At 47.3% G+C, this 25,921-nt stretch overlaps 1 protein-coding gene across 1 annotated transcript in view; it reads right to left on the bottom strand.

The window, feature by feature from the left end:
• FBXW4 (F-box and WD repeat domain containing 4) overlaps positions 1–25,921 on the bottom strand; it is a gene marked incomplete at its 5' end in the record, with an annotated part of 65,868 nt that continues 39,947 nt past the window's right edge. Inside the window, 4 exon segments of the mRNA XM_082486573.1 lie at positions 1–748; positions 1,004–1,145; positions 1,318–1,458; positions 18,007–18,072. Of these exon segments, the coding sequence (XP_082342699.1) occupies positions 632–748; positions 1,004–1,145; positions 1,318–1,458; positions 18,007–18,072 (466 nt within the window). The 3' untranslated portion in view covers positions 1–631.

Below are 25,921 nucleotides of genomic sequence, written 5' to 3' on the forward strand. Positions count from 1 at the left end.
CCCTTCAGAGTTTTATTTAGCAAAACAACCATTTCAGCCCTGCCAAGTGCACAGCCTGACCTGATGGCCAGCTTGGGGAGGCATACACTGAAGGCAGGGCTGGCTCTGCCTTTTAGCTCAATTCTTGCTCTTGGCTGCGAAGGACAATGCAAGCAGCTGTCAGGAGAGCAAACGCAAGTGAAAGGTGGGCCCTGCTCCAGGCACCTTTCCCTTCCACCAAATTAGTCCACCCCACACAGCCTAGACTTGCTTCACATGGCTCAGAGCTCAGCTGATCTCAACCTGACCAGCACACACACAGCTGATAGGGCACCCCGGCTCAACTTGCCCCTCAAATGCTGTATCCACAGAAAAAGAAGAAAAAAAGGAAAATAGAACACAGTTAATAAAACAAACCCTGACTTGCACAAAATAAAAAGGGTAAAGGACAACCGGTCTTTATTTCCACTAACGGGCAGGTGAGGTTGAGAAAGTCTGGCCCTTTGTGCACTCTTCAATATAGCTTTCTGGCAGGCAAAAAAAATCCCTTCAGAAGCCTTGGGGGCCATTCTCACCTCTCCTGCCCTGCGATTCCCTGAGCCAAGCATCAACTCTGCTGAGTTGGGGTGACCAGAAGAAGTTGTGGTGCTCTTCACGGGGCCGTGAAGTCTAGGACGTGCAGGGCTGATGCCAGGGCAGCGTACAGATGGGTGGTACTGAAACGGAGGCAGTACACTGGGCTGCTGGTAGGTGAAGACAGGTGAAAGCTCTGCAAGAAAACAGGAGAAACAACCTTTCAAAGAAGAGGTCAGCCCAAAGACCCCAAACAGTGTTACAGACCCAAAGGCAGAGATGCCTGAGCAAAGCAGGCTTTTCCCTGCATATAGGTTAGGTTCCCCATGGTGGGCTTGCCCCAAAGATGGTCCAGCACCCTCTGTCTCTTCTTCCAAAGAGACACAGGTGCTTGGCTGCCAGAGAACAACTCAGCAGCTCTGCTGCTGCCCAGCCTCTGGCCAGCCCTCACCTGCAAGCACCGAGTCTGCCGCTTATCCCAGAGGCGCACCACGCCGTAGTATGAAGAGCCGCTGGCAATCATATGGTTCTTATCACTCCTTATGCAGTACAGGGCGCTGTCATGGGGCTCTTCCCACTCCTGGACACACTTCCTGCAAGGACAACACAAACCAGAGAGGGGCTGAGCCTGAGCTCTTCCACCACTGGAACTGAGGCCCAAATTGCCTGAAGGAGCTAATTCAGCTGCAGGCAAGTCCCCAGACACTGTACAAGGAGAGCCCAGAAGCCTCACGCAGGCCCCAGATGCCAGCAGGGTAGGCTCACCTGGTGCTGGTCCGTATGTCCCAGTAGCGGATGTAGGTGTCATACCCACACGAAAGGAGAAGAGAGGGTGTTTCGTAGAAGACATCAAGGACTCCAGCTCCACGGTGGAAGTCAGTCCCTAAACAAGTCAACAGCTGACCACTGCAATGAAACACAATAGGGGAAGAGTCATTCAGAGCAAAGCGCCCTTCCAATTCAGCTGGCCAGAGCAGAGATGGTATCACAGAAGTCTCCTAGATCTCATGTCTGTGATTTAACAGAATGCAAAAGCCTGCCCAGTCTTCCTCTCCCTCCCCCAGCTTCTGCTACTTGGGTTGGGCCACTAATTGCCATGGAGGGTGACCAGCAAGAGTCACAGCTGTAAGAGGAAGAGCCAAGGAACAGGCACAGCTGACCCCCAGAAGAATGGGATCATTTTCCTTGGGAGAAGTGATCAATACTCTGAATGACAGGTTCCATTTCCATGGGAGACAAGTCTCAACTTAGTCAAACTCTAGATAATCAGCAACAGCCACTTACCTGATCAATCCCATCCCATCCCAGACTCCATCCTTCAATATACTGCCTATTGGGGTATTTCCCTGTATCTTTGACACACAGTTCAGATCCACAGGCAAATTAGACTCTCCTGACCCAGTCTGCCATAGCTGCTCTTCTCAACCCCCTCCAGTGACACTGCATACCGCAAAGACCATATCTGGGGCCGGATATGACAGGTCAAGAGCAACCACCCCAGGGCTGTTCTGGAGATCGCTTTCCAAAGGCTAGCTTTTTTTTTTTTTTTGACCCCCCCCTCCTTTGTGATTCCTTGATCGCTCTGAAGGAGCAAAAGCAAAATCTCCATGAAATTCTAAGACAGATGCTTTATGGCCATATCACTCTGCTGCTTGTTCACGCGCAGAACCAGCAGCTCACCAGGTGGATGGTACCCGGTGAAGGCCTACCCTGCCAGACTGCAAGAAGGAGCTTGAGAACCTTTCCTGGGCCATAGGAAATTGCATCAGGTACAGCCTATCCCCAGTATCACACCACCTACCCCAGCAACAGCAACACCCAGCCACGGCAGACTTTTGGGAACAGAGAAGACAATCTGCCTAGCTGCTTGAAATGGTCATCTATTACAAACCTTCTTTTTCTTCCTCCTCCTCCTCACACCCTCTAAATCAAAAATGCCAGACACAATAAACCTTGAAGCACCTGCTTTTCAAACCCTGCCACATGGCCACCCCTCTCCAACAGGCTCTTGGTTCTCAGGACAATGAAGCGGTCCTGAAAGCCGACAGCACAGATCCCGCAGTGGGGTCACTCCCAGCATCTCCCCCCATTATTTTGTTACTTTCTGCTCCTTGATCCAGCATCACACAGTTCTGAGGCACATCGCCAAATGCCTTAATTCTGTCTGTAATCTGGGCTAAAGCCCTCGTCGGGGGATAAAGACCACACAAAAGAAGAAATAGAGTCCCGGGAGATGTTAAAACAAGTAAACACCTTTGTGTCAGGAGAGAGAAATCGCTGATAAAGCAGATTAGCGCCTCGAGCCCTGGTGTCCCCAGATCAGAAGGCGAGCCCTGGCCGATCTTTGCAGCCAGCACGCTTCTATGATCACAGAGCTGGCGGCATGCTGGGGCCAGCCTGTTTCCCCACAGTCACTCTCCAAAGAGCAGATTATGTAGAATAACAATTTCTTTGTGGCTGTGTAATTCCCTCCGTGACCGTGGCTGTGGGCAGCTACATTGGCCCTTGATGCCAGGGCCCTAGCAACCATTTAGAGAGGCCAACCAGCCCTAGCGATGGCCCCCCCGTGCAAACCTCTCGGACAAGCTTTAACATCAAGTGCATGAATTAATCCCCCCCAACATGAATCCAGGGGTGCTGGCTTATTGGACTTTGTGTTTCTCCAGGCAAGTGATCGAGGGGATTCTAGGCTTCAGCCCTTTGCAACCTTCTCACAATACATTAACCCTTGGAAGGTTACTTGCAAACCAACCCAGCAGCAACTCTGCACCTGTGTGCAGGTCGAGAGGTTGAAGCATTCACAGTCTGAGCACTGGGAGCAAGACCTGCAAGGTTTGGCTGCGGCAGATGGGTCCTCAGCTCCACCACAGACTGAGACATGGATGGGCATCTCTGAGCTCTGGCACTCTCTTGCCCCTCCAAGCACACGGATCCCCTCCATCTGCTGTTCTGCAAAGCCAGGAGGACAGATGGACATGCACACAACCCTTCTCAAGGCTTCCACAAAACCTTCTTCATCCTACAAGTTGTATGTGTGGCCTAGAGTTGTAAGACATACAACAGAGGTATGAGGAGGAGTCAGCTGCTCTCACAAACAAGAACCCTTGGACTACCTGTGAAATGAGTAAGGGGCCAAACTCCCCAGCCTGCAGAGTCCTCTGCCAGTAGCTCGGGCAGGAGCAGGAAGTTACTCACAGGAGATGAGTTATCTCAGCAAGTCCTAGGCAGCACCAGCAGCTTGGACCTCTCTCTCCCTGCTTCCGCATGCTACTGCTTTTTTCTGGTTTTGCAGGTTAGCCCCTGGACTGGTGCTCTGAGCACATGGCACTTTGGCAGAGGAAACAGGATGGGCAGCTGCACATGGGCTGCGCAGGCCAGCAGCACATCTGTTTAATATCTCCTGCTAGCTAGCTGAAGCCCGATTGTTTTATTTCCCCTCCACCATTTTCCCTGCTAACACATTTAATATATAAAGGACTAACTGAGCTCAGGAAAAGCAAAGCACTGTGCTGAGGAAAGGTAGTAGGATGCAGAAGCACATCCAGGGATCTTCTACTCACTAGGACTAGCTCTCTTCCTCTTCTCAGGTGCCTGAAATGAGTCACAGCAGATCTCCTCATAGTTTCCCACCTCTAACAAGCACCCATCACACTCAGAGTGAGCCTGGCCATACTAAAGCTTGTCTTCCACCTCAGTCTGCAGTACTGCAAGATGGCAGTAATTTTTAATGGCAGCCTGGTAATGTCTCCAAGTGAAAAATTTCAAAGGGACAGGGATAGGAGAAACCAGAGTCTGGATTCCTGCTTTCAGAGCTTCCTGTGCAGCACTGAACACCACCCAGGTGCCTTACTCCCAGTGTTTCTCCATGCGTTCACACCTCACTACAGTGGTACCCGAGCATCCCAGCAGAGTCACACCTGTTTTCCTCCCTCCACTTCCCTTTCCAGCCTAGGCAACAAAAAAAAAAAAAATGAAGAAAAGGAGGTGGAATAAAAAAAAAAAGGGGGGGGGGGGGGCATGGATTAGCTTTTCTTTGCAGGCAGGAAAGGAACACAGATACTTATAAATTACTGCAGCAAAACAAACCTTGCATTGCTGGTTTGTTAATCAGTTCAATACCCTGCCCCAAGAATAGGTCAGCCAAAGCAGCTTTCAACTGGGAGGTCCAGCCCCTGCATACAGCAGCAGTCCTTTAGCAGTTTACAGAAACAACATATTAGTTGCTACAGTGAAGCACTTATAATCTGACACAAGGGGAAAATCATACTGTGCTGTACACTGGGCACACAAACCAAAAAGACCTAAGTGTTCTGGCATGTGCGTACTTAAATTGATAAAAATGCAGAACACGATTAATATTTCTCCCATTTTTCAGCAGATTAAGGTGACTCTGGACCAGCTACCACCATGCCAGCCTAGCTTCACATCTCTGCAGCATACGCAGCCATGCTGAGCAGGGAACTCTCTCCCACCACACGTCTCCCAGCCTTGGGATCACAAGTTAGTGCCCCCAAATTGTCCAGTCTTCATTATCCCAAATACTCCCTGCCCTCAAACCCCAGTCCCCAACAGTTTCCACATCCTAGGGAGCAAATCCCACAGCTAATCCTGAAGAACCCATACAGGATCAAGATAACCCATCAAGGGGCAACAGATGCGCCACCCATCACCAATCATTTTCTAACAACTTACATGGGCAGAAGATACTTACTCAATAAGGGACAGAAAGAGATGTGACAAATATTTTGAACCTTGTTTCTCACCAGCTTGCAGAGATCACCAGCACCAGCCAAACACAGCAGGGAACAGCCTTCTCCTTTCCTTTGTGGGCCTCTTTTCACCCTCTGCACCCAAACACCTTCCAAAACCCAGGTAGCTGATCCTCAGCACTTCAGATGCCAGGATGCCCCATCCTTCTCAAGCACTATGAAAGTTAGTCAGCAAGTGACTATGAAGTCCAAGCAAGAACAAGCATGGAAGGTCCACACCACCTCCCCGCCATGCCCTGGCCCTTCCAGCAGTAGGAAGTAGAGGCTGTTTCACTCCCAGGCCTTCTTCAGACAAGCCAGGTAGTTAGCTGTGCAGATGGTAGGAGTTTTGCTATGTTTTCTGTACTGAACAGCCTGGGCCAGATAGTGCCAGGGTTCAGTCCCAGTGCTAGGTGGCACCAACAGAAAGAACTCTGCACCAGTGGAGCTCTGCAGCAGAATCACAAACTGGTCTTTCCAAGAAACCAGGGCTGTCACATCTAGAGACAGAGCTCTCGGCTTCAGCACCTTAACCACAAACCACCTGGGCCCACGCAGCACCTACAGACACACAGGTAGGCCTCCAGTGCCCAGCAGGAAATTCACAGATATTGCTAGTTTCTCCTACTTTCTCTTAAGCACCTAGACAGACTGAAATCATATTAGCAGTAATCTGGTACCAGCTCACAAAGAACAGAGCCAGAGCAAATCCAGCAGCCCATTTTGTCCCTACCACAGGAAAGTTGTGTTGGCACCAGCCTCCAGACTCCTTGCTGATAGAATAAGATGTTTAAACACAGTCCCTATGCCTGGGAAATGTATCAAACTGATGACACCAAACAATGAAAGGCATTTTGCTCAGGCACTATAGAGAATCCTTTGATTCATCTCATCGATTCCCATGTTCTTCAGAAAACAAGACTTTTTAAGATAACTTTTTAAATAAGCTATTTGTTTGGGATTTCTACATTTCATTCTTTTCTTTCCGTGCTGGAAATCTAGCCATGAGCATTGCTATCATGATTCCTCCAGAAGACAGGAGCCTTCTAGCCTGGAAGCAAAGTGAACTACAAAAGAGTGGCAGAAACAAACCGTTTTCTTTAAGTTTGTTTTGTTTTTCTTTTTAAAAACAGCTTAAGGCTCTATTACTCCTCACCTCAGCAATATGAAGACAAAATAAGATCAATCACGGCAGAGCCCAGATGGTTAGTTTCCATATAACCCACAGGACGCTGCTGTCACAAAGTTAAAGCCATATACAACCTCCCAAGCCACAGTGATTATTTGTGGGATCATAAAAGCTCAGGATTTCCCTGAGACCTTGCTGATAGCTGGAATCCAAAAGAAGCTGGCACCTCCCTCCCTGTACCCTGCTCATTTACTGCAGGTCTTGGCCAGCTGTCTCCAATACACATGAACTACACTCTGAAAGCTGGGATGAAACAATAAACACTTTTCTCCCCACCCTCAATTTCTGGTGACCCTGATTCACTACAACTGATATTATACAAATATGCAAATTCTAGGAAACTGCTGAATTCAAAACATCTGCTGAAAATACAGATATGCAAAATTGAGGACATACTCATTTGCTCTGGAAACCTCATCTGTGAACCGTGATCATCCATCAAAGATGAGAAGCCATTGCTCATAAACAGGTGACTATCAGAAACTGAGCAGAGCTCTGAACCAATATCTTAGACCCAATACCTACTTGCAACAAGCCAGGTCTGAAAGGGGAAGAGGGTCTTTCTAGCGGGGCTTACTGACAGAGCTTTAAACTAGGCTTGAAGGGGGAGGGGAATAACATCAGGCTTGCCTGTGACAAGCTGTGGGATGACACAGCAGGGTTAGAGGGACAGGATGCTAGTGAGAGCCCTCATCCTGTTGCTCTGAGACATGCTGGCTACACTGCAGCACACTCGGAAGTCTTACAGAGATGAGCCAGGGACTCCAGAGGTAATAGGAGCCAGAGGGAAAAACTGATGACATACCTCAAAGGAATTAAGGGGTGTTCCTCTAAGAAGGTGACACAGCCAACAGCCCAGCTGAAGTGCCTCTACACCAATGCACACAACACGGGCAACAAACAAGAGTTGGAAGCCATCGTGCTGCTAGAAAGCTACGACCTAGTTGCCATTACTGAAACTTGGTGGGATGAATCCCATGACTGGAGTGTGGCTATCGATGGCTACCAGCTGTTCAGAAGGGACAGGTGAGGAAGGAGGGGTGGAGGTGTTGCCCTCTCCATCAAGAAATGGATAGAGTGTGAAGAGCTGTCTCTGAAGAATAGCCACAAGCAGATGGAAAGATTATGGGTAAGAATTAGAGACTGAGGCAAAGGGAGCCCTGTGGTTGGTGCCTACTACAGGCCACCCAATCAAGGGGAACCTATTGATGAAGCTGTCTTACTCCAGCTACAGGAGGCATTGCGCTCGCAGGCTCTCATCCTGTTGGGGGACTTAAACCATCCCAACACCTGCTGGAAAAGTAGCATGGCGAGCCGTAGGGAATCCAGGAGACTCCTGGAGTGCATCAAGGATAACTTCTTAAAACACATAATAGACAGCCCCACTAGAGGGGTTGTGATACTGGATCTGTTGGTCACCAATGCAAGCAAGCTCATCAGTGATGTCAAGACTGGAGGCAGCCTGGGCTGCAGTGACCGCGCACTAGTGGAGTTCACAGTTTGGCAAAGAGTAAAGTTAGCACCCTGAATTTTAGGAAAGCAAAATTCCAGATCTTCAAGGAGTTAGTCAATAGGACCCCCTGGGGAACTGTCCCCAGGGACAAGGGAGCATAATAGAGCTGGCAGAACTTTAAGGACACTTTCCGCAGACTGCAAGAGCTCTCAGTCCCCAGGTGTAAGAAATCAGGAAAGGAGGGAAAGACACCAGCATGACCAAGTTGAGACTTGCTGGTCAAACTAAAAGGCCAGAAGGAAATGCACAGGCAGTGGAAGCAGGGACAGGTATCCTGGGAAGAGTACAGGGATGCTGCCCAGTTGTGTAGGGATGAGGTTAGAAAGACCAAGGCGCAGCTGGAGCTGAACTTGGTGAAGGATGCAAAGAATAATAAGAAGAGCTTCTACAGGTATGTCAGCCAGAAAAGGAAGGTCAAAGAAAGTATACCTCCCCTGATAAGCAAGACTGTCAAACTAGTAACAACAGATGAGGAGAAAGCTGAGATACCCAACAACTTTTTTGCAAGTGCAGCATCCTGCACCTGGGTCAGGGCAAGCCCCGGTATCAATACAGGCTGGGGGAAGAAGAGATTGAGAGCAGCCCTGCCGAGAAGGACTTGGAGGTACTGGTAGATGAAAAGCTGGACATGAGCTGACAATGTGCGCTCGCAGCCCAAAAGGTGAACCATATCCTGGGCTGCATCAAAAGCAGCATGGCCAGCAGGTTGAGGGAGGCGATTTTGCCCCTCTACTCCAGTCTGGTGAGACCCCACCTGGAGTACTGCATCCAGCTCTGGAGCCCTCAGCACAGGAAAGTCATGGACCTGTTGGAACAAGTCCAGAGGAGAGCCACAAAAAAGATCAGAGGGATGGAATACCTCTCCTGTAAGGAGAGACAGAGAGCTGGGGTTGTCCAGACTGGAGAATAGAAGGCTCCAGGGAAACCTTTCAATACTTAAAAGGGACCTGCAGGAAAGATAGGGACAAACTTTTTAGCAGGGCCTGCTGCAATAGGACAAGGGGTAATGGTTTTAAACTGAGAGGGTCGATTTAGACTGATAAAAGGAAGAATTTTTTCACTGTGAGGGTGGTGAAACACTGGAACAGGTTGTCCAGAGAGGCAGTAGATGCCCCATCCCTCGAAACATTCAAGGTCAGGCTGGACAGGGCTCTGAGTGACCTGATCTAGTTGAAGATGTCCCTATTCATTGCAGGGTGGTTGGAGCAGATGACCTTTAAAAGGTATCTTCCAACCCAAACTATTGTATGATATACTTTGTTAAAAAAAAAAAAATGTGGAAAGAGCACTGTTCAGTTCAAAACAGTGGGATATTTGAGCTAAGTATTGCACAGAGAAAGGAAACAAAAAACATTTAAAAACAATTATCGAAAGTGCAGCATCTGCACAACTTCTTTCATCCAATCTGGAGAGTGCACCAAAACCAAAAGGAAGAGCTCTGCAAGGCGCTTTGCAACAGCGACTGAGGCACCCAGGGCATGCAGCAGCTTATGCTAAGAAGGGAAAGGCTTGGTCAAACAACATCTATAATGTATGTACAGAGATACACAGATCTTTGGCAAAGCTGTTCTTCATATAGTTATCCTAAACTAAGGTTACCCTTGCATTTAAGCCAAGGGTACTAATTCCTGCAGGGAGATGCGAGATTGGCTTGGGGAATTTTGAAGGAGCACCTCCATGTGAAAAGGCTCAGAGATGCTGTTATAAGTGATTTTTCCGGAGAAATGCCGCTCTCAGCTTCCTCAGCACAGCTGAAGGGACTTGAGGCAGTAGGGGGGAATGACACCAACGATGGTTTGAGATTGTGTCAGGGGGGAGAGACAGAAGAGGGAGTTTTGCCTTCTTTTCTTCTGCTTTCTCTGAATTGGCCCACACACGCTTTAAATGGTCCAATAAAAAGATACAATTTCTTTACCTTTCCAGCTCTGGGACCCTGTGAGTTTTTGTTGTTCGGGTTCCCGTAAGGTTAAGTTCAGAGGATAAACTGACACGCTGGGCTATGGGAAAAAGCCAGTTTCTTCAAATAAAGCCACAACGGTGCAAAAGAGACCCTGCTGGGGCTTTTATTTGGGAAAACAAACAGAAATGGCACCAAGCCCTTCTGCTTTACGAACCAATTTAACTACAAAACCAATGTTCTCCCTCTCGGGGGTGAGGAGGGGAGAGAGACAGAACACTACAATAGTCCAAAACCTTGGGGAGAAAAAAAAAAAGAAGATAGGACAAAAAAGGTTGTCTGTCCCCTTTTCTTTCTTGTCCATGGCTCCTTTTCTTAGCACACGTGTGTTCTTGTAAAAACGATTAGATTGCAATTTGTATAACATGGTGACCCCCAAATTCAGACATTTAACCCCTTTTCTCTGCAAAGAATGTCAAGAATGTCTTCTCTGTCTTTCTTTCCAACGGGAGGAGTAGGGGGGAATTCTCTCAAACTGTGATTTCTTGAGGGAAGAGAAAAAGAAGGAGGCGAGGAAAAGAAGCAGGGAATTCTCAAAGCCTCTCGCCTTTCGCCCCACTTGTGTGGGAACAGGCGGCTGTATTGCTCCCTTTCTGGACAGAGCTCTGCAGGTCTCCTTTAGCGGGGAGACAAAAAAAAAAAATGGAGAGTCCAAATCAAAACAAAGCCATCTGTTTAAATGAGCTACTGCTAGCCAGTGGCAGAGGGGGTTCCTCATTCACTCCTTCCCATTCTTCTCTCTTGCCTCTGTTGATTCTCTCTCAACCCAGGGAAAAATAAAGATTGCTTTTGCTTTGGCTCAGAGGGATGAAACTGATTGATGCGCTTGGAGTGTCCAGCCCCCACCCACTCTCTCCAATTGTTCAGTGCCTTGTAAAGTTGTCATAAATACGCCTGAACAGGAGTGCAAAGGCCACAGCATGCCCTGGACATGCACACATCCAAAGGGCAGCAGCTGGCCTCATGCTCGTCCACAGTGAGACAGGGCCAAGACCGCCACGGGAAGGGCAAGATTTAGGATAAACAAATGTGTGTTCTTCCTCTTACAATAGTTTTACATTTAGGTTAAGATGCACCAGAGCCCTCTTAACAAAAAGGCAGGCAGAAGATGCCCAGCTTGTGTGAGAGGGTTCAGAAAGACAATGTAAAAACAACAAAAAAACAAAAAAAAACAAACAAAAAAAAAACACCAAACCAAAAACCACCACCAAACCCAGAAATCAGTAAAGAACTACAAGGCCCCAAATGGTTTTGAGAACACACGCATACCATACATTGCACAGACAAGACTGAAGCTATCCATTATAGCCAAGAGACAGAGCTCTGAACAAAACAAAGTCTGCTAAAAGCAACAGTCATCCAAGAGACCACCACTTAAGAGGCTCCCTGCAGCAGCAACCTTTCTCCAGCACTGGCTCAAGTAGTTGGCTATAGGCCTGGTGTCCTGTCTCCAACAACAGCCAAGATCTCAGAGCAAGAGAATAAAATACTACAGTTCAGAGCTCCAGAACTGGAACTTTCTGCAAGAAGGCAGGAATTTCCTTCTGGCCTTGTCAAGTGTTTAATTCATGTCTTCAGACATGAGATCTGTTTATATCCTGTCTTGCTGCTCAAGTCACAAGTGGGATTGCCAGCTCCATGAAGAAGGATCTGCTTTTCCCTTTGCCTAGATCTACATCTGAACTCTCCATCCTACCTACCTTACTGCAGAAGGAACAGTTCCCGAGGACCAAATTAGAAATCCAAAGACAGTCATTGTGCCAAACTGATTTAATATGAACAGACCAAGAAAGGGTTCACCTGAAGACTAGAATTCCCCTATGACAGACCCTGGTCCGTCACTTCACCAACCCTTTTTCCTTTGAATTTCAGGAAGACAACATGGTATTTGTGTTCTTGATTAACCAAAGAACACACAAATAGGAATACTGAGAACTGATGCTTTAAAAAAAATAGCCAAAGCCATCTGTGGATGGGAAGTGGGAACAGCACAGCAAAAAACAGGCAAGAGAGCCTCGGGAATAGAGAATGAACAGCCATCTGAGAAAGGCAACTACCTGTGGATCATCCCACTGCAGTGAGTGGAGGCAGCAGAAGGCACAGATTTGCATTCACTTACCTGATGGAAGCACAGCCCACAAAGCTGTTTATCTCACTGTTGGAGAAGTTTTGGATTGGTTATTGTGATTTAAAACTGTGTTCAGCCAAGACAGAGATGCTGAGAAAGAAACCCAAGCCTAAAAGGAGCAGGAAGCCTCTTTCCCACAGAGCCTGGAGAGAGTCTCCTTGGCAAAAACAGATATGTGGCATGATGAACCTATAGAAAAGCAGGGCAGGAGAGGGGAATCTGCATCTACAGCATGGTATTATGATTCTTCTGCCCCTCAAGTTCTGTGAAACTTATCAGTGCCAGGATAATATTTGTTATTGCTTGTCTCTCCTGTTACCAGAGATACCCACCCACTTCTCTGTGACTGGATAAATCCAGTTTAAATGTCTGGGTGAAAGACTCCTCACACTTCTTGGAGTCAGTTACCTTTCCTTTCAATGCAGCAACTCCAGTTCTGAATCCATTTGATCCCTCCACCCAACAAACTCCTTTTGTTATTAAATTAGAGGGTCTCAAACTTGTTTAAACCTTGAAGTTCAAAGCTGTGGAAAGAATGATCTTCTACAGAACTTGCTTTAGAACACAACTCTGAGAAGTCTGTGCATCTCAGGCCAAGCTTCTACATTAAAAGCTTTTGTTGAAAACATTTAACAAGCTTTATAACAAAGAACTAGATCTGCAAATTCTCATTTCATTTATCTATTCCCCCACAATAAAAAAAAAAAATAATCTGAGCACAACAGGATGCAAAGCCAGGGACTGGATTTAAACAGGAAAGCATCAGCAGCGATCAGCTAACCAGGGTGTTCTGTGCTACATACTGCAACTGTCAAATTACACTTGCTGTTTAAGAACAGCACAGGGACCCTAAGTTTTAAAGCTCTCCCATCTTGTTGACAATTGCTCATATTCACTAGCTCAATGGGTCTAAAGAGCCACCAAAGTGGATGCAGATCAACATATGCCAAAATTTGAAAGACAGCAACTCGTTCTTGCCCACCCCACTGCACAGACTGATGTAACGTAGCAAGGGTTCCATAGAAGCACATACCAGAGATGAAGCAGCAGGTAGTTAGCAAACTTCAGCCAGCTGCTTATGATGGCAGTGCTCATGCTGGCTCTCAGAGAGAAAGAACGCAATGCATTAACACTAGAAGCAAATAAGGATTACTAACCCACTCAGCAGCTGCCTGGCTACTCTGAAAGACTCCTCCCCACCCCTCTGCTGAGGGCACCAGCCACACACCTGAATCTCCCTTCTCCCCCACTCCCAAGCCACTCGCATGAATCCTCTACCTTCCACTTCCCCAAAACTTGCAGACATCAAAGGCACCTGCCTTGAACACCTGAAGAGCAGGGGGGGCTGACGGTCAAGAAAAGCAACTCTGTATCTTCCCCTTCCATGCACTCTATTTTTTTTTTCCCTCCATCCCTTTGAAAAAGGTGGCAGAGATAAATGGAGAACAAAGAAACAAGAAAAACCCACAGCTTTGGCCCACACCCTGCCTATTACTTAAGGGGGAAGGAACTCTTCCGAAAGAGGAGGAAAAAAATGTGCTCAGACACAATGGCTCAAAAGGCCAGGCAGCAAACCGGGCCACTTTGTACTGCTAACAAGGGAAACCTAATTACAGGAAGAGGGCAAAGAGGGACAGATAAAAGGGATACAAAATTTCAACATCTGTTGCCATAAAGGGATAAGAAGTGGGGAAACGCAAAGTGTCAGTTTGGTGTCAGTGACGGCGTAAAGCCACTTTCAAAGGGCTCAGGAGAGGGAGAAAAACCGAACAAGAAATTAGAGGGTTCTTAAAAAAAAAAAAAAACACCAAAAAAACCACACAAACCAAACACACACAAAAAAACCCACCCTGCCAAAAATGCTTTCAAAAGGGGGGAGGAGATGGACAAGGACTGGATGTTTAAAAGGTAGAGGATCTGGGGTGGCTTGCAGGGCACAGCTAACTTTGGCTTAGTTTTCACAACAGCTCTCTTGCCCTGCGTCTGTCGTGTTGCGTCACAGGAAAGGACAATGTAGGACTTGTGCATTCAAAGTGTGTACAGCATGAGGACTGCCAGACACATCACCCGTCCATTTCAAACATTTGGGCTTGGCAGAATAGCTCCAAGAGTTGCTGCAAAGTGACCTCTGGAGTATCCTACCTTATGGAAAAGCATTCTTGAGGCAGGGTCATTTGTCTCCTAAGGACCATGACTACCTGAAAGGAGGCTGTAGATCTCCCGAGTAACAAGCGATAGGGACAAGAGGAAATGGCCTCGAGTTATGCCAGGGGAAGTTTAGATTGGATATTAGGAAAAAATTTCTTCACAGAAAGGGTTGTCAAGCATTGGAACAGGCTGCCCAGGGAACTGGTGGAATTGCCATCCCTGGAGGTATTTAAAAGATGGGTAGATGTAGTGCTGAGGGACATGGTTCAGTGGTAGTGTTGGCAGTGTTAGGTTGGTGGTTGGACTAGATGATCTTAAAGGTCCCTTCCAACCTAGACAATTCTATGATTCTGTGACATGCAGACCATCACAATAAGCTGGAGAGCAACCGTTCTCCACAAGCAAACAACGACAACCGTTCTCCACAAGCAAACGACAAATGCTAGCCTTGTAGCTCTTCCCAGTGGTGCGTCACCCTTGTCTCCCAAGGAGTTTAAACTTTGAAAGAAGACAGGAGGTGGGAAGAGAAAGAAAGAGAAACAGGATCTGAAGAAAATTTCCTTTTCTCTTGCTTGCCATTAACTGGCTGTTCTGCTGAGCCACACACTAGCACTGGCAGATGGGACAGGAAGGTCTGAGCAGGGAAAGGCAAAAGGGAGCAGAGGTACCTGACCTGCAAGAGGGGCAGCTGCCATCATATCCCTCACTAGCGCAGAGAGTCAAGGGGACTTGCAATAAACCAAGGAGTCCGCAAGGCCTGATACTTGATGCAAGGACACAGGTTAGTATCCAGTGGCCTATACTGCTAATCATCCTCTTTCCTGTGCAGGCCTCTAATCACCAAAGTTATTCACACACACCCCTCTGCACACACCCCTTGATCTTGAGTGGCAATAAGTGCACGGCAACTTCCCCACCTCTAAAAGCAATCAGATGGCACAATGTAGCATCTGTGGGATGAGACATGTCCTCCAGAGGTGTAGCTAGCCAGCTTCAAAAGCACAAGAAAAAAAAAAATAATTCCTGCTTCATTACAGGAGAAAGGGCCAGGTGTAACAGCAGCTGGAATTTCAGCCATCAGAGACAGTGTCTTGGCATTATGTGGTCATTCCCCTGCTTTAGACTCCCCTTGACAATTGCTTGTTGCTGCCTGTTGCAGCTTTGATCCAACGCCATCATCTCAACAGAGCCAGAAATGAAAGACAGTTGTGGGGGTGGGACGCAGCAAGAGGTGTTTCTTTTCCCCACTAAAAATTTCCTTGCCGTCAAACCCAACCAAGCCCTTTTCAAAGCCCAGAACATATTTCCAGGTGAAGACATTATCCCCGTCTTCTTGGAGGGATGAGAATGGCTGCCTCAGGGTCAGGGAACAGCAAAGGTCATAAATACGAAAACATACCATGACCAACAGCTACAAGCACCAGCCAAGGACTTATCTGGCCTGGAACTAAGAAGATCAGTACACAAAAGGTTATTTAAGCCTTAAATCCTTTTGTAGCATGTTCCAGCTCTCAGCTGTTGGAGAAAAAGACCACCTACCCCAAGGGAAGAGAATGCCACAGAAACTGCTGCAATGTTACTTACACACAGCTCCACGCAGAAAAAGCCCAGCTAACTGAACTAGCTGGTCTTCAACCATGCTAAACACCCAAGCGGTACTACGGATTCTGTAGTTTTAAAGATGTCTTAAGCTGCCATTTATTTCAGTGGCCAGTCCAGCCCAAACCATGACAGTATTGCTTTACATGCCTCTTTTTTGACAGAAAAGTTGCCTGGATTCTGCTCTTACAGGTAATGTCCTTGCCATGTTTGGCCTCTGCAGGTCAGACTCTGGCCTTTTGTGGCCACAAGGAAGAGGTAAGCAGCAAAGTCTGGCTTTGTCTGCCAGATGTTAGCAGGACACACTGGGCACAGGAGGAGCTTTTCAGTCCTGGGTAGTTCTAAGATTTTTGAGTTTCCATGCCATGGTCGCAATTCTGGAGTATGACCAGGGAGACAACATGCACATGCCTCAAATGAAGAGACAGCATTTCCCTACAAGATGGCTTCTGGCAACCACTGGAGCCTTCGAAAAGGAATCCAAAGCTCCGCTAGGAAGAACAGTTTATGGAGAAGTCAAGACCTGGAAGAACAGCTCTGTAGTTCCTCACTATGAATGATCATATCAAGCTTCACGTGCTAGTTTCCTGGCCATGCTCCCTACTCACCCTCCGGCCCTGCACGTGCTGACGAGACTCTCAGCTCACACACAGGTCCCTGGAGAGGAAAAGACCCAGTGGCACGGTGCATTCCAGCTGTGACAGGTGAAGAGGGAAGAATAAGTTTGACACTCCAGCCATTGCAACAGAGGCCCAGTGGCCTAGGTTGCCTTGGCTTTTTTATTTGCCTGTCACTCAGGCTTTGACGTTATTGAAAGATCAAACTCCGTTGTGCCTGTTCATTACCTTAATCCTATTTTCTACACAGCTTTATTATCTCTTCAGGCTTCCCTGGGAAAGGCTGTCAGAGAGGCTGGGGCAGGGGGGAGAGGGTTGCCTATCTCCTCACTCCTGTCAGATGCCTCTATTCAAGGACAGCCGGAAGACTTGATGGGCTGGGGTACCTCAGCACAGCCTACATCCTTATGGGGTACTCCAAAGGCACCATTGGATAAGGTCACTGAGAAACATGCACCATAGCTGAATGCACTGGCGCTGTCTTTCCTGCTCTAGTTTGTCCTTTGTGGGATGCATTCTTTGCAAAGTCTTTATTTTTGTTACTTCAGAGAAAAGCAGGTTTAGATCTGTATTTGATGCAGTTGACTAAAATCTAAACTATAGATTAGAAGGCAATTGGCCTCAGACCAGCCCTGCATCCACACCAATCCTCCTCTATCTCCTTTCCCCACATGCAGCTCTGCTGACACCCCTCAGACCCCTTCTGACATTGTCCCCCTCCCTCCCCTCCCAGAGCCCACTCAATCCTGATGGCACTCCCTTGATAATCTGTGCTGTGCCACTCCTACCCAGAGCATACCAGTCCTGGAAAGCTGAGCTAGAGTTCAATAATCCTGTCAAATATTTGCTATCTGTCCATCACTACACAAAGACCCCTAGGCTGAGAGTTTCAAATTTGTCAGCAGTCGAGTCTCACATCAGGATGATCCCAACATTTCCCCAGTTGCTAAGGTCAGCACGTTCACCGAACAGGAACTACTCAATGGCCCCAAATCGGAAGCCACAGCAATTAACCTCCTCAATGCTTATTAAGACAGAGAGAAGACAACATGCTTGACTTAAGTCAATTCTGTAGATAACCTGTCACCACCCCTCACTTCCCTGAGCTACCAGAAACACCAGCCAGGACAAGATGACTATAGGGCCTGCATTTGCCTCTGGCTTGTAAGCACCACAGACAAGTGGGTGAATGGGAAGATGCATATCACCTTCCTCATCTCTCTGGCTCAGTCTGAAGTATCAACTGAGAAAGATGAAGAGGAAGGTATAATGGGCATATTCTGACTGTACATGGGTAACGGGAAGAAATCAGTATGGCAGTGCAGTCAATGAGAAAAGCTGGGAAGAGAAGTTGAGCTGCTCCCCACTGAACCAGAACCACCCCCCACATACACCTTTCCACACCAGTTTGTACCATTCCCCACTCCATCCCACATATCATGCTTAAACATCCCTTGCCTACATAAATGATTTTACGGCATCTCCAATATTGCACTTCCCATTGTTATTCACTTTTCTCGTCAAGTCCCTCCCTGTAACCTGGAAGTTCACTCACCTTTCAAGGTCCCAGATTCTCAAAGGTGAGGTGTGTCCACAGCAGGCTGTCCCTGTCACAAATGAGCTGTTTAAAAAAAAACAAGCAAAGAAAAAAAAAAAACACTTACTAATCCTCATGTTCTGAAGAAATAGTGCATGAGCAAGACAGAGAAAACAGGCTACAAAGACTCTGAATTCTGGTTCAAGACTGTTTCAGCACATTCCACCATATTTCACAAGGGGCAGGGAGCAGCAAAGGGAGCGATGCTCCAGAGCTCTCAGTAGCTGAGCTTCCCAGATGCAGCAGGTCGCAACTGCAGAGAATTGGTAGGACATAAAGATGTATTTGCATACGCAGAGGGAAAACCTAAAGTAGGAACAGCTGTAAATTGCAGCAGCATTTGCAAAACAGTTAGCACTCAGCAAGTTTCATATAAAGTCAATGCTGCAAGCTGCAGAAAGACCCCATGAAAAATTCCCTGTTACTTCCCACTTCATGTCTCACTGCTGTTTGCTGGCAGTTTCTAAGCACAATCATAAATTGGCTGCAGCATCACAGGCCTAACGAATCACAGAACAGAGTTCTCCAGTCCAGCCTGCTCAAAGTAGGGCCAATTTCAAAAGCTGGATCAGGTTGCCCTCCTCAGTGCTCAAGCATTCTCTAATAGAGGCAGCACAGCTCTCCTGCAGCAATATTTGGCTCAGTTCACACTCTCCAGCAGGGTCTATTCCAAAGGCCTCTTTGGCGATGCTATGTCCTTGCTGTACATGCTGGCTCCAGAGGTCACCTGACAGCCAATGGCCTCAAACTAGTTGATACAACAAGAAAAAATCCTTAAAATCAAGCAGCAGGAACACGGGTGCTGTGGCTCTCCACACCACACTGCTTGTTTTGTGCCAACTTCCTATTCTCAGTCCAAATAAGAGAAAGCATCTCATCCAAAGATTTCTAAGTAAGCTATAAATGACCTCTCACAAAGCCGCATTTATTACAGCTACTGAGAATAAAACGCCAAAACTATGTTTAAGTCATTGCAACAAGGATAGCATGAAGGCAGGAAATGGAGCCTGCTTTAAATAAAAGCCGGCTCTGTGCTTTGCCTAAACATCTTTTGCAGCGTGACATGGAGCTGGCAGCTGAAAGAGGAAAGCAAAATAAGGAAACAATGTCATGCCTGTAAAAATAGCATTTTTAAACATTTCTTTGATCCTCTACAACATTCTTCTTTGGAAGTCAGAAGGTGTCTCCAAGCCTCTTCTGTACCAGGAAGGGATTCTTGCAGCGTCCTTGACTTCAGAGAAGCACTATTACTGGTGTTACAAGGCACCCAGCAGCAAAGCAGTGACCACGCACTTAACTCAATCAAAGCCAGAGAAGAGCCACGTGGGAGCAGGGCCAGAACTCAGGACTCCTACTTCTAGCTCTGTGGTTTAGCTGTGTGATTGGTTTCTCCAAATCGTAAGGCCAAAGCAGCCTTGCCTATACCCTCTACAGAAGAGGTAAGCAGATTATATCAAGCCATCTCAAAAAGCTACAGGAACCAAGGAAGAGCTACAGCTACCAAGGCTCTCTTTTTTTCCTGACTTCATCCCTCTTACCCAAACTCACATACCTGGAGGCGTTCACAAGTCCTATGACCCTTAGCTGCCCCTTAGGGCTAGACAAGGCCTGCAGCACCAGAGCTATTTCAAAGCCTCTCCAACTAGGATGTCTTACGTGCAAAATCCCAGGTTCATTGGCAAGTGCACGTGCCATTGACCCAATGCACCTGCAGCACGGAGCTCTCTGCACAGATGCTGCAGGGTGCACGCATTATTCTCCATGAAAGTCCCTGATCAAAATCTGAAAGCCTAAGGAAAAGCCAATTCCTGCTGCTGTGCAGCAGCCACAAGGGCCAATTAAGAAAGCGGCAACATTTCATATTTGGAAACAGAGTTTGTGCTCAACACCTGTGTTCTGTCCACCATAGCGCAGGACAAGAAGGAACATTTCCCTTTTGTCAATGTCTCCCCTCTCAGAGGAAAACAAGCAAACAACACCCACTCTGACAGCTCACCAGTCAAACCCCATGTCTGGAAAGCAGCAGTATGGTCAAGGAGTCCCTCAGCTACAAAGCTAGGTGTTGGGTTCTGTCCCTCCCTCCCCAAACATAATCCATTAATAACTACTAAAGCCAATTACCGTGGTTAGAAACATAATAGCAGTCAGGGAGTCAGTCAAGCAGGCAATTGGGTGTTTAAGATTTTTCTTTTGGGGGACAAACTGACTCTGCCCCAGCAGAGAACACCCTCACATGGGAGACAGGCCCCTTTGTGCAGAAGGTATGCACAAGGCTTTGATGGTTGCCACAGGTCTAAATTAGCATGGAGGCACACCAACAGGGAGAAAGAGGTGGGAGGAACAGCAAGGTCTAATCCCTGCTCAGGATGTCAGTTCTGGACTTCAGCTTTCCCCCCCTCAGTCCTTACTCCCCACCCCACCAAAAAAAAAAAAAAAAAAAAAAGAAAAAGAAAAATAGTATTAGATTAAGAGATTTCTCTCCAGCATCGCATACAGGCCTCAGGGCCACAAACAAGTCTCTTCTGGGTAAATCTGACTCCATTCAGTCAACAGGAATTTTTTCTCATACTTCAGCAGGATCAGATTTGCAGGCCTTATCTTTAACCGGCTGGAGGCCATTAGCAAGCAAAGATAAGACTTCTCACAGAAGAGCGGGGCACCTTCACTGCCAGGATTAGAAAGCAGCATTCACAAGACACACACATGAAGTGGTGCCAATGAGAAATTGTCAAAGCCTGGGAGCGAACTGACCTGGAAGTTTGGATTCCCAGGGGATGATACAGGGCCTCTCACCATGAGTCTGGTCTGCAGGCATACACCTTCAGGCCTCTTGTAACTGGGAACCTCACAGAGGCGACAGTTTAACTCCAAGCAAAAGGCCAACACAAGTCAGCTTTGGTAAGCAAATTGGAGCTAAGCACGTAAAGGCTGGCTCCAGAACTTCGGTTCTGTGGAATGATGTTTCAGAAGCCTTCTACTAGATTTGCTTCTTTCAGTTTACCTTCAACAAAGCTTTTTGTCTTAGGAAGCACAGAGCACACACTAAAAACCTCTGACCTAGGGAAGTGCAACCTCTCCACTGGTGTTCTTGCCAGCTGCTCAAGAGAAACAACTCAAGCTGAGTTACTAGCTTAGTGAGTGTCATTTATTTTGCCTACAATGCTTTCAGGAGTCAGACTAGATTGGAAGAGGAGAGCACAAGATACCCTAATATATATTACCGCATGGATGACCCATCTCTCTGAAGTATATATGATACTACTGATGTACAGAGACATCGATCAGATGCATCTACATACTACATAAAAGACTGCTATGGCCAAGCTTCAGATGGCTTTGGAGATGCAAAGTCCCTTCCCCACTAAGCTTTCCTCTGCCCTATGAAAGCTGCTGGGTACCATGACTACAAGCTCCCTCCAAAAGGACCCTCTAATGGGAAAATAAGCACCATTGCAGGGCTTCCATAACAGGGCATGCTGGCTTCACAGGGATCCCCCAGGAGGTAAAAACAAGCAAGCCAACACCGCATTTCCACATCTGCCATGCCAGGAAGGCGAGGATTTTGCAGAGCATTGAGACACACATGCTTCATACACAGCATGTTTTTGTTGTCCAAAGCAAGGCATCTTCCAACTCATCTAATACTTTGATGTTCTGTTTCCCATTTGAAACACCCAACAGAGAAGAGACAGAGAAGAGAAAAAGAGAACCACTTCTCCTGAAGCCAGACCTTCTCTATGCTACAGAACAGAAATTTCACTAAAGATCATCCCGCCACAAAAGAAGCTGGACCAGGGGATGAGAGACAGCATGTATCCTGGCAGTGCTGTTGGAAGAAACACAAGAACTTCATCTGACTGACTTGTGGTTGTTGGAGATTCCATGGCATTTCTGGCAACAGCAGTAGTGCTCTGGCTACAGTCCAGCTACAATGATCCCATGCCTGCTCCCAAGGTGGCAACTATAGAGTTTCACCCCACCTGTAGCATCCCTCTTTACTCCATCATTGAGAGAACATTGCCAGATGTAGGTGAATCAGAGCTGCACATCAGTCTTTTTGAAAAGATGCTCTTTGTCATGAGGCTCCCATTGTACAATACATACCTTCCTCACTTTCAACCCAATCTTCAGAGCAAGCACTGCCTGAGCTGGGACTCCTGCAATGCAAAGTGACTGAAGGAACCTGGGTGAAACAGGCCCTTTTCCAACCTCTTCTGCCTAAACTTCCCCCGTGCCCCAGGCTTCCACCCTTCCCCTGTACTGTAAACAGATTGCTTCTCAAGTCCTATTCTGCTCCTTCAGGGATTTCAAATCCAGAATCTGCTTGACACGTGCAAGAGCCTGTTCCTTCCTCCTCGCACGCTCCCCTGCCCCCTGGAATTGGACGTCGTTGTTCCATTTTGGAGACTATTATATATAGAGACTCATCGGACCGGGAAACAAAGAAGTTATTACTTGACAGAGCCCTGCAGCTGGGAATGTGGAAGGCAGGGGGAGAGGAGGGGGAGCACCGAGGGAGACAGGATGGGGGGGCTGGTAGCAGTGTTATGAAAGCGATCAACAGAAAGGACAGCTCAAAGATGGGAAACATCCTTTTTAAAAAGTCTCAAGTGGGATGAGAAAAGGAGGAGAAGAGAAAGCAAGTCCAAAAATGGAGAGTGGAGAAGAGAGAAAGCAGTTGGTGCCAACGGTGCTGCGGGTTAAACACACGGGTCTGTGGGTTTGTGTAGCCTTTGATTCAGCACTGACACGCTTTGGCAAGGGAGGCCACCGGAGCTGTCAAATCCTTCACCAACGTGCCCATCAATTGTATTCAGCTCTCCCCGACCCGCACTGGCATTTTAATTACTGTTGGGTAAACTAATTTGTACAAATGAAGGCAACTCTGCCTAATAGAATATGCAAGCTCTCTGACCTCTGACAGGCGATGACACAAGATACAAAGGAGGCAGAGGAAGGCTTTTTATCAGAGCCTTATTACTCTCTATTACTCCAATTAGTTAAGCTCCAGTGCTCCTAATTGGGGGAAAAAATTGCAATTAAATCAATTTTTGATGGGCTGAAAGTGGGTTACCGAACCGCCCTGCCTGTGAAACACTGATATTATAGCAGCAAAGGTCAAAGTCTTTGTCGGCACCTGTGGGGCCCCCACCTCCCCTCTCTAAGCCCCTCTTTGCCCCCCCAACACACACACGCAGCTCGCTAAGGCGAATCATTAGAACATGTCATGTCTTATCGTGGCCGCCACCATCCTGCTAACCTCATCAGTTGACATCATTACGGAAGGTAACTCCTGCAGCATGAATACAGTGCTAAGGTCACACAAACTTGATGGAGCCCCTGCTGAAGAGCCCAGGAGGCTGGGGAGCAGATGCAACAGTAACAACATTGTGAAGGGAAGAGGAGGGGGTCGGAAACTCAGCACAAGGAGTTTTGGCATCTCCAGCATGAGGCTTCTCCAACAGACCAGATACACACAAAGGGAGGGAGACTGAGATGGTGCGGGGGAAGCAGGTGCTCTTTCCCCAGGAGCATTTTTTTTTTTTTCCCTGCAAATTAAAAGTACAGCATCAGTTTAGCATTTTCTTCTCCATGAGAAAGCAGGCACCACAAACATGCAACAAGTCTCACCTGCCTTTGACTCAAGCAATGCTGGACAAAGCCAGATTGGGTGGTCATGCAGGGCTGGTGTTGCCCCTGCACTTCCCCAGACCATCCCCTTAGCACTACTTTGTGCCTCTAGCAGGATGACCAGAGAACTGAACCAAGCACCTTCAGTATCTCAGAAGTAAGTCAGGACAGCTGGGTTATATGCTAACAACTCGGCAACCACAAACTGAACAAAAATCAGCAGGTAAGGAAGTTGCACCAGAAGTCTGGCCACTGTTAATGAGCCAAAATTACAGCTTTACAGAACAGGGAATGTGGGGAATGGAAAGCTATTTAGAAGAAGATTGGAAAAGGTGAAGAAGCCAATGACATACGATATAACTCTCCAAAACCTGAAATAACAAGTGCAGGTTGCATCCAATTTACTACAGCTCTGCAACATTCCTCTGGCTTTTCACTCCAGACTACGTCTTTCCATACTCCTCAGTCCTCAAGAGCCTTCCCATCCTTCCAGTCCCATGTACCTCCTCCCACATCCTCCCATGTGCTCCTCCCGCACTGTTGCCACGCAATGCTTCAGCTCCAGATCTTCAGTGCAAGGAAAAGACAACAACAAGGTCCATCAAACTGACTCAAACATTTTCTATCTATGTCGCTGGCTGCTGTTCTAGGCTCAAGGTTACCCACACTGCACTTCGCTGAAGCCTGGTTTCAGGAGTCTGTTGGCAGTCTCCTCAGGTCCCTGTACTACTCCAGACTCAGCACACAGAAGAGCTTCTAGAGTGCTCTAAAGCCAAGCTTGTATTTGGGCCCAACTGCTTGCAAGCACACAAAATAGCCTTGTATTTGGACTCAATAACAGGACTGAGCTCACCTGAGCAAGCAGAGACCCACTGCAGTATAGCCTCATCTTTGTTCAGCAGTGAATAACATTGCCAAAGAGAACCAGCAGCTGGAGGCAAATGACCAGGCTTGTTCCACAAACAGACTGGAAAGCGCTGGCATGTTTGCTGCTGCTTCTTTGAGACTCGTGTGCATGCCGCAGCGTCCCTCAAGGCATCAGTCAGATCAGGGTTGAACTGCGCTCCTGATATGCATCGTAAATTGCACACAGAGAAGCTACAGAAGAGCTCTGCCACTCCCCACCAGGGACTCAGCACAGAGAAAACAAAACACATAGAAGACTGCATGAACGCCACAACATTTACAACCACTACTGCTCCAAGAGGAAATGCTGTACTCTGGCAAGAAGCACCAGTGACACAGGCACAGACAGAGAGACTAATAACTCATTCACATGCTGCCTCGAGCCTCAAGTGGACCACTAGAAAGGGGTCCCCAGAAAGAAGGCATTTGCATTTTGTACTGAAGGGCACTGTAGAGATGCTGGTTTGAAACAGTTAAGTCTCACATTTGAGGCAGAACTCCAGCATATTTGAGAGAAAAAATGCTCACGTTATTGTCTCCCATATCATTTACTGCGTGCCTCAGGGCAGAGGGAATGTCAGCTTCACCTCTCCAACCCTCTGCCTTGGCCTCTAAATTCATGTCTTCAGAGACCCACACGCTGAAGAACAGAATAAGCCTTTAATATCCCCAAAGGTCCAATTCCCCGCACAGCAGATGGATCACCCCTACTCTAGCAAGTTGCTTAGCAGGTACCCAAGCTAGACACCTCCATCTTGCCTTCATTGCTTTGCAGTTTCACCCCATATTGTCTGCCCAAGTCATCCCATAACCTTGTTCACTGTCCCTGCAGTAGGCAAATTTTGTGAAAACAGGCAGCCAGATATAGAACGTAATCCCCATTTCTGGAGAAAGACTGAGCTCAATGACATTAAGACAGACATTCCAGCCAGGACAGACACACGCACACAGGCCTTCCACACTGCAGCACTGAACAGGAAAATATCCTTTACTAAAAACTAGTGAGTCCACCCACAGACAGTCCTGATGTTCCATGGACTGTTTGCATCTAAATATAATCCTCATGACACATGCTTTTAGGAAGAAGAAAATGTCCAGGACAGGACCACACTCAGATTAGCTCTATAAAAGTCAATTGAGGGTCCTGAGTGTTCCCATAGAAGAGGGGTTTTCAAACAGTGCTTTTCATAGTGCTGCTGTCATTTTTCAGAACCTCAAACAGAATGGCCTTTGTGGCTGCACAAGTACTTCTACTGGGTTGATATCAGCCCTACTCCTTTAATAAAGGGAAAGGTTTGATAGCCCATGTTTAATGGTGTAAAACACTTATTTGCAT

Source organism: Vanellus vanellus, assembly GCF_965231255.1.
Source record: "Vanellus vanellus genome assembly, chromosome: 7".
NCBI lineage: Eukaryota > Metazoa > Chordata > Aves > Charadriiformes > Charadriidae > Vanellus > Vanellus vanellus.